General features: G+C 51.9%; 1 protein-coding gene across 4 annotated transcripts in view; it reads left to right on the top strand.

Moving 5' to 3' along the window:
- Positions 1 to 7,928, top strand: part of Aldh18a1 (aldehyde dehydrogenase 18 family member A1) — a 51,385-nt gene extending 43,457 nt beyond the window's left edge. For all 4 annotated transcript variants that reach the window (XM_023708839.1, XM_023708840.1, XM_023708841.1 and 1 more), the window contains exons 14-18: positions 1,304 to 1,499; positions 1,601 to 1,722; positions 3,595 to 3,781; positions 4,630 to 4,725; positions 7,281 to 7,928. In XM_023708839.1, the coding sequence (XP_023564607.1) occupies positions 1,304 to 1,499; positions 1,601 to 1,722; positions 3,595 to 3,781; positions 4,630 to 4,725; positions 7,281 to 7,462 (783 nt within the window). In that variant the 3' untranslated portion in view covers positions 7,463 to 7,928. The remainder of the gene's footprint in view (positions 1 to 1,303; positions 1,500 to 1,600; positions 1,723 to 3,594; positions 3,782 to 4,629; positions 4,726 to 7,280) is intronic.
- Positions 7,929 to 12,563: the final 4,635 nt, after the last annotated feature.

Below are 12,563 nucleotides of genomic sequence, written 5' to 3'. Positions count from 1 at the left end.
ATCTCATTTTTTGATTAGGTCTCTGAATTTGGGGGCCTGACTTTTAAAAAATTCTTTATATGTCCTAGATAGAAGGCCTTTGTCAGAGGGTGAGTTGGGGTACCCACTGTTTTTGACTTGTTCTTGAACTTGATGTAAATCAGCTTCTTTGCACTGATGATCTTTGATCATGCACTTTGATGTGTATCCGCGTGACCGTGATCTCTGGGCCTGGTTTTCCTCTCTTCGCGGCCATGTAGCGTTCCACCTGCATGCGCTAGTGCAGTTCGTGCTTCTCACGGTCAGCTCTGGAGTCATTGCCAGGCTTCAGCTGCTCAGAATAAAGTCCCTGTGAGCGTCCTGGTGTGCGTGTGTTTACAGCTGTGTCTTAGGTGACGTGAGCAGATGCGAGACCATTTCAGGAATGTAGACAAAATGCCTGTACTCCCAGTGTCCCAGCACAGGCGCGTCCTAGCAGATCCAGCCAGCGTCTCAGAAGGAAGGTTGTCGGCGAGGCCCTGGAGCCCTTCCTCAAGGCAGCCATGTCTTTCAGTGATCCCCGTGGCCCAGCGTCTCACCACCTGTCACTTCCGTGGACTGCACTTGGTGCTCCCTGTGGCATTTAGGGAATAATCTGCCTGTGCAGTGGTCGTGTCCTACTTCTGCCCTCCTGCTCACCTGTGTGGGCGAGGATCGAGCCTGCGTGGCGTGTAACACAGTACAGCGCCCAGTGGGTGGAGGCTGATCCAAATGGGCTGCGTAGCTTTTCAAGTCCCGTGATCAGGAATTGAATCATGTTTCCGCAGTGAGCTTTCACATGCCTGATGTTGTTTTCACAGGAGCAGACGTTCGTGTGTAGTGGGGCTGGGCTGCGTCTGTGCTTTAGATTACCAGAAGGGGTGCTGGTGAGATGACTCAGTGGTCTAAAGCACCTACTTAGAACAAGCTTAGCAAAGCACAAAGCACAGGGACCGTGGCTCAATCCCCCCAGCACCACATGCCAGCCAGCATCTGTCACTTCCATGGACTGCACTTGGTGCCCCCAGGTGGGCTGAGCTGGCCACACACACACAAAAATAAATAAATAAACTTTAAAAAAAAAATGGGCTGGTGAGATGGCTCAGTGGTCTAAAGCACCTACTTAGAACAAGCTTAGCAAAGCACAGGGACCGCGGTTCAATCCCCCAGCACCACATGCCAGCCAGCCCCGCCCCCTGGTGGGCTGAGCTGGCCACACACGCACACACACACAAGAAAGAAAGAAAGAGAGAGAAAGAAAGATTCCCAGGAGGTGTCGTCACTGCTCTGTGTTCTCCCTGTGCAGGTGAATACCAGAGAAGAAGTTGAAGATCTTTGCCGCCTGGACAAAATGATAGACCTGATCATCCCACGTGGCTCTTCCCAGCTGGTCAGAGACATCCAGAGAGCAGCCAAGGGAATCCCAGTGATGGGGCACAGCGAGGGGATCTGCCACATGTACGTGGACTCGGAGGCCAGCGTTGATAAGGCCACCCGCCTTGGTGAGCCGGGAGAGCCGCCTGTGTGATGACAGGGAGGTGGCCGCCAGGTCAGCCACGCCTTGGCGCCCTTTGCGCAGAAGTAATTCCTGGCTCTTTTTCAGTCAGAGACTCTAAGTGTGAATACCCGGCTGCCTGCAATGCTTTGGAGACGTTATTAATCCACCGGGATCTGCTGAGAACACCATTATTTGACCAGATCATTGACATGCTGAGAGTGGAGCAGGTGAGGCTGACCCTCAGGCCTCAGTCGTTACGTACCACTTGTCTGTGGGGTTAGACCAGGAGCATCGCATGTAAGGCAGTTCCACGAACAGTAGCTGGGAGCATGCACTGTGTACACGGTGCTGTGCTAAACACAGAGGCAAGACGCAACCCCTGCCCTCCGGCAGCCCAGTGGGCAGCCCCAGTGGGCCACAGTAGCTGCAGGCCACGTGCAGCGCGTGTCGCGCCAGTCGGGTGCGGCGGCACGCTGAGGAGGCTCTGCAGTGCATTTGCGCCCTCCCCAGATGTCTCCGATTACCAATATCAGTGTACTTCATACTGTACAGTGATATCTGGGTGAGAGATTTGGATGGTGTTCTCTGCGGACTATGTTGTACCACGTCACGGAGGCTGTAAACAGCCAATATGTTTCAAGCACTGTCCTAAATTCACGACTGGAAGGTGGTAGAAGCTGTCAAGGCGAAATGGACAATCTGTTAAACTTCCTGCAGGGATGCCTTTCCAGCTTTAACAGCAGAGGCCACAGTGCTCTTTGAGAATTACATAGGCTAGCGCAACAGTAGGAAAGTGTCCACTGGCCCTGGTTGCTTGGACCCTGGTATGTCTCTTCCTGTCACCCTTCTGCTGGACAAAAAAAGGCTTCTGTTCACTTATAAATGTGGCGTAGCCCCAAAGAATTGTTTTGAAAGCGATAAGGCGCCCTTTACTGTAAAAGGGAGTTAGCTTGCGTGACCACTCATAGCTGGGTCCCAGGTGCTGCAGTGAGCTGCGCTAGACAGGAAGCTGTTCTCTGCCAGAACTGAGCCGTGCTAGTCCCACCGTCATGCTCTCAGCCATCCAAGCATAGGTCGCCTTGAAAGGCCTCAGAGCAAAATGAGCCAGTGCATGCTTCGTGCAGCACGTGCTGTGCAGGAAGCAGAGTGACCAGAGATGAGGTTCCAGTGGGCCGGGGAGATAGCTCCGTGGAATAAGCACTTGCTTGGCAAGCGCAAGGGCCAAAAAAGAAATGAGGTTCCAGTCCCTGAAAATGGGCTTGGATGCCAGTCCTAGAGGAAAAGTCACAGATAGGAAAGCATGGTAGGACCTCAGAAGGAATGAGGACAAGACTGGCATCACTGGTTATAACTGGACCCAGGCAGGAGCATGGCCCCAAGAATCGGGGCACGTGCCCTGCACCGGGGTGGGATCAGAATATGGCTTAAGTATGGTCACATTTGTGACTGGGCCCTCAGAGGACAGCGTAGGATCTTTAGGTTTCTTTAATCAGAAACAAGATTAGTGTAAGAGCTTGCAGCTGAGACTAAGGAGGTAGGAAACCTGTCAGTAACCACGGTCTGTAGTACTGAAAGACGCTCAGGCCCTGCTTGCTAGTAAAACCAGCCTAGACTTCTCCAGAGTGCAGGGAGAAGACACGTTTCCACCTGAATCTGGTGCCTAGGTTCAGTGGGCAAGCAGTGGCATTTTATAGTCAGAGTTCATTGTAGTAAAGTGCCAGCCTTGCACACGCTTTCTGGCCAGGCTTCCTGCCTCAGGCTCTGCTCCAGCTTCCGTGAGGGCCCGGTGCCGGCTAGTGCCTAGCAGCCTATGCAGAGAGCGCACTGCAGGCGGGAAGGTGGGATGCACTTGGTGCTGTCAACCTCGTGAGCCGCCTGGGACCGTGGTTTACCGGTGCTGCTGCTCACGTGGGCATGACATCAGCCACGCGCATCCTGCTGATTCTTGTGGGGGTTTTTGTTTTTTGGGGGGTTTTTTGGTACTGGGAATTGAACTCAGAACTTTGCACTTGCCAAGCAGGCCCTTGTGCTACTGAGCTACATCCCCAGCTGGATTCTTGTGATTTTGTGTTGTGGTTCCTCGGCTTCCTCTGCTCCAGGTGAAAATCCATGCCGGCCCCAAATTTGCCTCCTATCTGACCTTCAGTCCCTCAGAAGTGAAGTCGCTCCGAACAGAGTATGGGGACTTGGAATTGTGCATTGAAGTGGTAGACAGTGTCCAGGAAGCCATTGAGCACATCCACAAGTACGGCAGCTCACACACGGATGTCATCGTCACAGAGAATGGTCAGTGCCTGGGGCTGCAGGCCCATGGCGTCCGCCTTGCCTGCTCTGATCTGCAGGAGCGCTTGCTGCTCCCAGCCCCTCTGGGCCTGCAGGAATGTAGTCTGGATAAACTAATGATAATGGGGTGCCAGCTGCATTGGGGGTTGGCGAGTGCGTCCACATCCATTACTGTGTAATTGTGTCTCAGATGGGTCCATTGGGGAGGGAGAGCAGGCTGGATTAAAGGTGATTATTTAAAGTGGGTGTACCCAAGGGGGGCGTTTTCATTTAATCCATGCCGTTCCCCTGCCAACCAGTTAAAAAGAACCCACTTTACAGTGAGGAAACCAAGGCCCAGGGGCTGAGAATAGAACCAGCCCTGTATGTGCACTGACTCAGTCTGCATATAACTTACTGAGGATACCTTGGGCGTCAGGCCTCAGGGCCCAGTGGTGAAGGACGCCATGTGTTAGGCACTGGGACGAATGTTCTTTGGTGCCACCTGGCCTCAGCCTCGCCACATCTGTGAGCTGGGTCACCTCTTCCTTTTTCACTCGGGCTCAAAGTTGTTCCAGCTCTGGCCCAAGGTGCTACAGCTAATGGGTATGGACTTAACAGCTCCGATTAACGCATCTGGCCCTAGAAAGCCTGTGCACAGAGAGTGTGCCTGGTCGCTGGCAGATACAGATTCCGGCTCAGTCTTCCTCCACCACTATGACTGGCGGCCCTGGTCACAGCCTGCACGTGTAACACCCGAGAAGAGCATCTGGGGAGGCCCCCCAGAGGCCGGAACCCTGACCAGACCTGTCACCAGAACGGCGCTCTTCACAGGGTCACCCTAACTCAGTTTTTCTTCCTTTACCCCACAGAGAAAACAGCAGAGTTCTTCCTCCAGCATGTTGACAGTGCCTGTGTGTTCTGGAATGCCAGCACGCGTTTCTCGGATGGCTACCGATTTGGACTTGGTAAGACCAGTCAGAGGAGAAAAGAGTCCTGGGCACAACTCTGTGTGGTCTGGGGTGCGAGGTGAGGTGGAGGACGTGCTTCCCTTTTGCTGTCACATATGTGATCAAGATAATAGACTTGTGGCAAGGTTAAGAAATTAGACTACTAGTAAGTGTATCTGAGATGGTGAACATCTATCTGCTGCTGCAGGCGTTCTACATGTTACAAAGTTAGGTACACGTTTCCCTTTTTCATAGATGGGGAAACTGAGAAAGAAGCAAATGATTTGCCTGGAGTCACACAGCCAGTGTTCAGACTCCAGTATGTGCCAGTCAGATCGTTGTTTCCACCACAGTCCAGCCACAGGCGCCGACGTGCTGCAGCCCTTCCGAGCACCACTGCGGAGCCTCAGTGCACCTCAGAGACAGCACCACAAAATGGGATAGGAAAAGTGGTGGTACCTGTATGAGGGTACAAGGCCTAGGGACCGGCATGAAAAGCAGACAGGTCGGGACCCAGTGGAAAACATGCGCAAGGCCCCAGGACAGGCCCCAGCCCCGAGGCAAGCAACAAAGGGAAGATCAGAGGTGCAGGGGACAGCAGGCATTGAAATGAAACATTAGAAAGATCCCCTTCCCTTTCCATCCTTTTTTTTTTTTAATTTTATGTGTGTGTGTGTGTGTGTGTGTGTGTGGCCAGCTCAGCCCACCAGGGGGCGGGGCTGGCTGGCATGTGGTGCTGGGGGATTGAACCGCGGTCCCTGGGCTTTGCTAAGCCTGTTCTAAGTAGGCGCTTTAGACCACTGAGCCATCTCGCCAGCCCCTCTTTCCATCCTTTATGAGGCCTTCAGGACTCTGTAGTGAGTGTTGAGGGCTACCATTATACAGAACTCCAGTAGGACATGTATAACACATTGTCTGAATACTTGAGAACTAATTTCAAGCACTGAAAATATTTTAATCCCCCTGAACGTTTTGGACAGATGATCTAGCTGTAGAAACAGTTCTCACTGAACAGTTAAAGGTTATTAAGGGGAGTTCTAATCAGTTATTCTTAGTCACCAGGTTCTTTATTTTTAGTTCCCATTTCTGTCAAGTGAGGTTTTTGCCTTAATTATCACATCACTTACACTGATCTTTGTTCTCTGTGTTCTTGGAAAAGAAACAGCTGCATACTCTGGGGGGATCCTTTCCCCAGAATTCAGCTGAAAATCCAGGTGGGATTTTCCTCACTGTCCTAGTGCAAGCCTAGAGCTGAAGCCCAAGCTCTGGCTGAGTTGTATTTCTGTGAACTACGTAAGTGACAATGACAAATATTTATTAAGTATGTTGTAGGCTTTATCTTAGTTCTATGAAAGAGAATCTTTTTCAACTGAAAAGGCTGAAACATGAGAGTAGTTAGGTAGTGTGCCTACATCTCATAGGCTGCATTCTTGAGCCAGAGTCGGGGTCCCGACGGTCCCCTCTGTCTGTCACCTGCAGCCCAGATGCATTCTTTCAGGTCTCTGCCTGCAGTACCTCTCACTGGTCCTCACCCGTCAGCTCGTTAGGCTTTGGGTTCTAGCCGAAAGGCATCTTAAGGGGGCGCTCCCTGATGCCCCGAGACAGCGCGTGCCCCTGCCACACAGTTCCTGTGTGGTGCCCGGCACATGCAGCGTTCATTGAGCTGACCTTAGCCCCTGCCAGCCAGCGTCTGGGCACCTCAGACACAAAGCCTTCTACCTGGCAGCCCAGTGTGCAGTCTAGTACATAGGCCTGTTCAGTGAGGTAGTGATGACTGAGAAACCCCGCCCGCCTCCCCCGAGGACAGTGCAAAGCATGGAAGACCTGCGTCTCCCGGGTCGAAGCCCAGAGCACGAGGGAAGGAGGGAAGTGAGCAACATCTTGTCTCATATGCGGCATCTAGTGAGTGCTTATGTACTCTGAATACTACGAATATATTCCTTTCTGGGACTTCAGGAATATTTGGGGAGGGCCGGCCAGAGAGCTTAGCAGACTAAAGCGCCTGCCAGGCAAAGCACAACAGCTGGGGCTTGATCCCCAGGCCTGCCATGCTGGCCCTGCCCTTGGGGCATGGGGAGACAGTGACTGACACTGGGTGTGGTAGCACATGCCTGTAATCCCAGCACGTGGGAGGCTGAAAACAGAATCACTACGAGTCCAGTCTACATAGAGCCTGTAGATCCTGTCCTACATACATTAATTAATATATATATATATATTTGGGGAGATGGCTCTTCCATGCTAAACATTGCTGTACACCTCAGAACAGGCCAACTGTCGGATATGGTGTACGAGTCAAATGCTATACTGATTCCAGAGACAGTTTTCCGAGACTGGCAGGGCACATTGGGGACAAAGGACAGAGGCTAACACACTTCAGTGGAAGGGGTCCACCTGCAGTGTAGTGACTGGAGAACAGCTTACTGGGATGGTACAACTCCAACTGGCCTGAGGGCGTGGGCAGGGCCAGCCGGGCCAGAGGGTTCCCAGTGAGGACGGGGAAGTAACCTGGCCCTGGCCAGAAGTTAGGAGAGACTGAGGAAAGCCACGTCTTTATGCATCCTTTTTTGTAGGAGCTGAAGTGGGAATCAGCACATCCCGAATCCATGCCCGGGGACCAGTAGGACTTGAAGGGCTCCTCACTACTAAGTGGCTGCTTCGAGGACAGGACCATGTGGTCTCGGACTTCTCAGAACATGGCAGTTTAAAATATCTTCATGAGACCCTCCCTGTTCCCCAGAGAAACACCAACTGAGAAGTGCCAGGAAACCCAGGAATGTCACAAGAGTCTTCCCAGTTATACTAGTCCCAAGAATCTCTGGGGCAAAGCCCCATCTCCTCTTCCCACTTCCTGGAAGGGTCTGCCTGTTGGAAAGTACACCAGTGCTTGGGGGAGTAGAACTCGCCTCTGCAGACCTGGAGTGCTTGATTGGGTACTGTCAGACTCGGCTAGCATTCATACTCCATTCCACTTTTTCATTAAGCAAATTACTTCTGCAGACAGGGACTTCGCTTTGCTCAGTCCAGCTGCCTTCAGTGAAAGAAACAAAGCTGCAGTTTTCCCTCATAAAAGGCAAAAAATCCTGGCTGCTTTTTGTGAGGTAAAGTGCCCGTTGGCATGTGGTTGATACCAGCACCATTGTCCCTAGTCTCTCAGTGTTTCATTTCTTCCATACAAGTTCTCATCAGACAAGAGGATTTGGGATTTAAAACAAGGAGCAGCCCTTTGTAACAGCGCCATCAAAAATGGACTGAATTATTTCAAACGAAAAGATTGGCCTTTGCCGTGTGTTGGTGGCCTAGGTCAGCACGCATCCCAGACGTCTGCAGCCTGCCCCCATCCAGGAGAAGCGCACTCCTGGGTGCAGCTGGACCCTGAGCCGCAGACGGGGTGCAGGTCAGGATGTTCCGCCAAGCAGGAGAAATATCTACAGCTGTTATGCTTGAAATTTTTATATGAATTATTTTGTCATCCTGTCCTTTTCCTCCAAAACAAAGATTAGAGGATTATTTTAATATTTGAATTCTCCCATTTTTAAGAAATAAAATTCTTATCAAAAGCCTGTGTGCATTCTTTTTTTTTTTATTTGTGTGTATGTGTGTGGCCAGCTCAGCCCACCAGGGGGCGCGGCTGGCTGGCATGTGGTGCTGGGGGATTGAACCGCGGTCCCTGTGCTTTGCTAAGCTTGTTCGAAGTAGGCGCTTTAGACCACTGAGCCATCTCAGCAGCCCTGTGCATTCTCAGAGCTTCTGCATTATTCATCCTTCCCTTTTCCTTTTGGGACCCTCTTCCCCATGCTGTTAGCCGTGCTCTGTTCTCTGAAAGCTGCCCAGGAGACAGTGGCAGCGGCATATGAAGCCCCCCAGAGAGGGCAACTGGGCAGGAGAAAAGGAAAATGGGAATAAACCCCAAGAACCTAGTGGCCACAAAGGTGGTGAGGGTCTCAAGTTTGCACCTGTGTCACTGTCATGTTCCTGTGGCGGCCACTCGGCTCGTCCCAGCTGACCTCCTGGGTTCACTGTGGATATAATGACATTCACCCGCCTTTCCCTTCTGCTGCCTGAGTCACTGGACAGTGCTGACCCATCGCCTCCCTTGGCCTAGCGGACATCTGTGCCTAGCAGTCTGTACTTGAAAGATTTCTCATCTCCTGAACGCCCTCCTACAGAAGTAAGTGCTTGCTGGTACGCTGCTGCTGCTGCTGCTCTTCCAAGCGTGCTTAGGAGTACGAGAATTACGGTGCCGTGTGGCCTGTGAGCCAGGCTGGCTCAGAACTCTCATCCCAGCCCCTATGTGGTTTGGCAAGTTGTGCTGCCCGGCCCTGTGATCGGGGACTTACGACATAGCTTGCCTGAAAGGGCAGTGCACAAAGTCCTGCTGAAATTTCATTGCGAGTACTGGCAATTGGCTCCCACGCAGACTGCAGATGTCCCAGGGGTCAAAAACAGCAGCCCCTGAGGCTGCCGGCCCCGGGCCCGACCGCATTGAGGAAGCAGGCCTGGACCCGGGCCTGAGCAAGACCAGTCCTGGCAGTGAGGAGTGGGCAGTGCACCCGGCCACAGGCTGGTGCAAGCAAAATCCAGAGAAGGATGTAACAGGCAAGTCTGTAGCAGCAAATGACGCCAGTGTGGTGCAAAAGGTTATGGGTTTGGAGCCTTGAGGCTTGGGATGGGGTGGTGAGGCTTGGGATGGGAAAGCGAGTAAAGTGCTCTTCCCAAACAAGGCCATTTCCCCCATGCAGAGAACTCAGCCTAGATGATGTAGGCTACAGGCCACCTGTATTCCTTTTTCCCACCAAAATGAAGCCTAAAGCGTTCAGGAGACAGCTATAGTCTTGTAGGGACCCACACCCTGGCCATCTGGTAGTGCTTCCTGGCTTGTCCTGTAAGCAGGACTTCTAAGTCAAGTCCATGCTGGGCTCCTTGTCCTGGCCACCATCTCCTGGCAACACCTGCCTCTGAACCAGCCAGCCCCAAAGCTCCCCTCCACCCCACCAAGGGGCACTGCCTGGAACTGCCTCTCGGACATGGAGGGTAGGTATTTTTTTCAAGCCAGTTTTAGTTGCATCCAAAGGTGTCTCACAACAGGACGCAGTACATTATGAGGGCGTTTATGAAATGGACAGCGAAGGCTACATTACGGAGATGAATGTTACTCGGCTGCCGTGCGTCCCTGTTAGGGAACCATCTCTTCCCCTGTTTGGCAGTAAATCTACCTCGTCCTTTGTGCAGAGCAGGGAAACCAGTCTCCCACTGCTCCTCTTGTATTGGTGGTCATATACACAGGCCTCAATCTGAGTACAGTGATTACTTCAGGGCTGGGCATATGGCTTAAATTTGGCTAAAAATCATAGTGATGGACTTTTTACTACAATTATTAGGAAAGACAAGTCCACTCTTCATGGCTAGGGCCACTAACTTAGGGCTCAAGGAGGCCCAAACCAGATTACGTCCAACCTTCTTAGCGCAGAGAGTGAGCCTGTGGGTAAATAGGAAGGTCAGGATCCAACACGAGGAGAGCCGGAGGATAGCAGCTGCCCACCTACTCCCCAGCGTCCCGGAGGTCCACTCCTGGAATCAGTCCTTTCCTTTCTGCTTCAGCCAGTTAGCGCTGGGTTTCTTTCCTTCCCATCTTAGAAGGCTGGAGTCAAGTGTGCTCTGTGAACAGAGCGGCGTTGAGCAAGCTCTTTGTGGGCCTGTCTCTTCACAGGAGCACTGGGACGCCTTCCTAGGGAGTCACTTGGCTACGTGGCTCTGTGCTGGCACCCAGCAGGCGCTTGGGCAGGAAGAGGGGTCCTTGCTGGGGCTCTTCCGGTTCCCAGGCGCATACTTAGCTCCACAGGTTCTCCACAATGCAGCTACTTTCTGCTACTCCTGGGGCTGTTTGCTGAGCCTGATTTTCCCGTCCCAGCTGCGTCTGACCCCAGGAACTCCAGCGCCTTCTCCACTGCAATGAGGAGCAGAGCTTGGAGTCAGATCACACACGTGAGCGTAGGTGGCCCCCGTGAAGTACCTAAGGCAGCAGACACACTATTTCAAGTTGAGAAAAAACAGGGGAGCCCAAGGGGTTGTCAACTACTGCCTGTAAGAGGAGGCAATACTGGGGTGCGCAGAGCGGAGCGGGCTGCTGCATGTGTTCACGGGGAGCGGGAGCAGAGCAAGAGAAGGTGGGTGTCCAGGTGCCTGCAGAGGGCGCTCCAGTAGAGTACAAAGCAAATGCAGGGCGTGTGTGCTCCTGTGGCCCAGAAATTGATGTTCGAATCTGCCGGAAGAAAGGTGCTGGGTGTTTGAACAAATGGTCTTGACAATCTCACCTAGCTCAGACGTTCAGCAAATCTCTCTTTACTTAGGGTCAAATGTCTATGTCTTTATTACTCAAATGCCTCTCAAGTGTAGGTGAACAAAATATTCTGGGGTGGTATTTTATGCGCTGTTACAGTAGTACCTACGGCAGCAGTAGCAGCGTGGACTGTTCTGTGTACAATAACAGAAACCCCAGCACAAGCTAAACTTTTTTTTTTCCTTTTTGCGGAACCAGGGATTGAACTCAGACCCTTGGGCTTGCCAGGGAAGCACTTATTCTACTGAGCTATCTCCCCAGCCCCCCAAGCTAATCTTGATGAGGTTTGTTTACGTAACTGAGGAAGTTTAGGGGAATACTTCAGGCATAGTTGGATCAGGGGCTCTGGCTTTTATTAGTCTATGGATGTCCACTAAATTGTGGTTCTCAAGCTTTGGAATCTGCAGAATCCAGGGACGCATAATTGAGACATAAGATCCATGTCTGCGAGCACCAGCCTGGCCACGTGGTGGGGTGAGGGGTAGCAGGACAGGCCAGAAAATGGTTTCTGGGCTGGGGAGGTAGATTAGCGGTCCAAGCACCTGCCTGGCAAGTGCAAGGACTATGGTTCGATCCCTGGTACCACATGATGTACCAGCCTGGGAACCCCCGGCATGCCGTGCCAGCTCCCGAAACTGGACGTGGTAGTACATGCCTATAATCCCAGTGCTGGGGAGGCTGAGACAGGAGGATCACTATGAGTTTGAGGATCACTATGTAGTAAGACCCTGTACCAAATAAATAATTCAGAGGGCTTGCAGGTTAGCTCAGTTGTTTAAGTGCCTGCTGGTGAAAAACCAGTCAGGAATAGGAGACCATGTTAGATCCCCATGGTCTTAAGGCAGCCTGAGCCAGCTTCCCCCTCCCCCCCCCAAAAAAAAGATCCTTCTCAATTTGGGCCAGGGAGATAGCTCAGTGGCATAAGCACCTGCCTTGCAAGTACAAGGTCCTGAGTTTGATCCCTGGTACTGGGGGAAAAAAAAAAAGAGAGAGAGAGAGAAAGAAAATGTTTTTTTTTTTTTTGGTTTTTTTTTTCACTATCATCAAGTAAAATCCTAAGTGCTACTTCTATTAATCTAGGCTGAGTCAGTGACTGTTGTATACGCAAACACGGAGTTGAGCAGCATGGTAGAGGAATCCAGACAACTCAGACTGAACGTGATAGTACATTTTTCTTGTGTGTGAAAGAGGTCTGAAGGGAGGCAGCCCCCGCGAGGTGGGGCCGTCACGATGGCTCAGCACTTGCGCTGCGCTGGCTGCTGCTTTTCCATCCCGGGGTGAACCCGTCACCCACTGCTGACTGGCGCTGTGGCCTTGAGCAACTTAATGGAACACCAACTTATTCCTCTTCCCTCCTCCATGAAATAGGGTCTGTGTTAGTTCTGCATTCAGATGGACCAGGGACACTTCCCACCACTAAATTGCAAATCAGCTGAACAAAGTTTTTCCAGTCTGACTTCCACTGCTCTCAAATCTTTGGTGGACATTAGAAAACTAAACCCAAAGGGGTTTTTTT

Source organism: Octodon degus, unplaced genomic scaffold (assembly GCF_000260255.1).
Source record: "Octodon degus isolate 3935 unplaced genomic scaffold, OctDeg1.0 scaffold00010, whole genome shotgun sequence".
Taxonomy (NCBI): domain Eukaryota; kingdom Metazoa; phylum Chordata; class Mammalia; order Rodentia; family Octodontidae; genus Octodon; species Octodon degus.
This window is presented reverse-complemented; position numbering and strand designations above follow the sequence as displayed.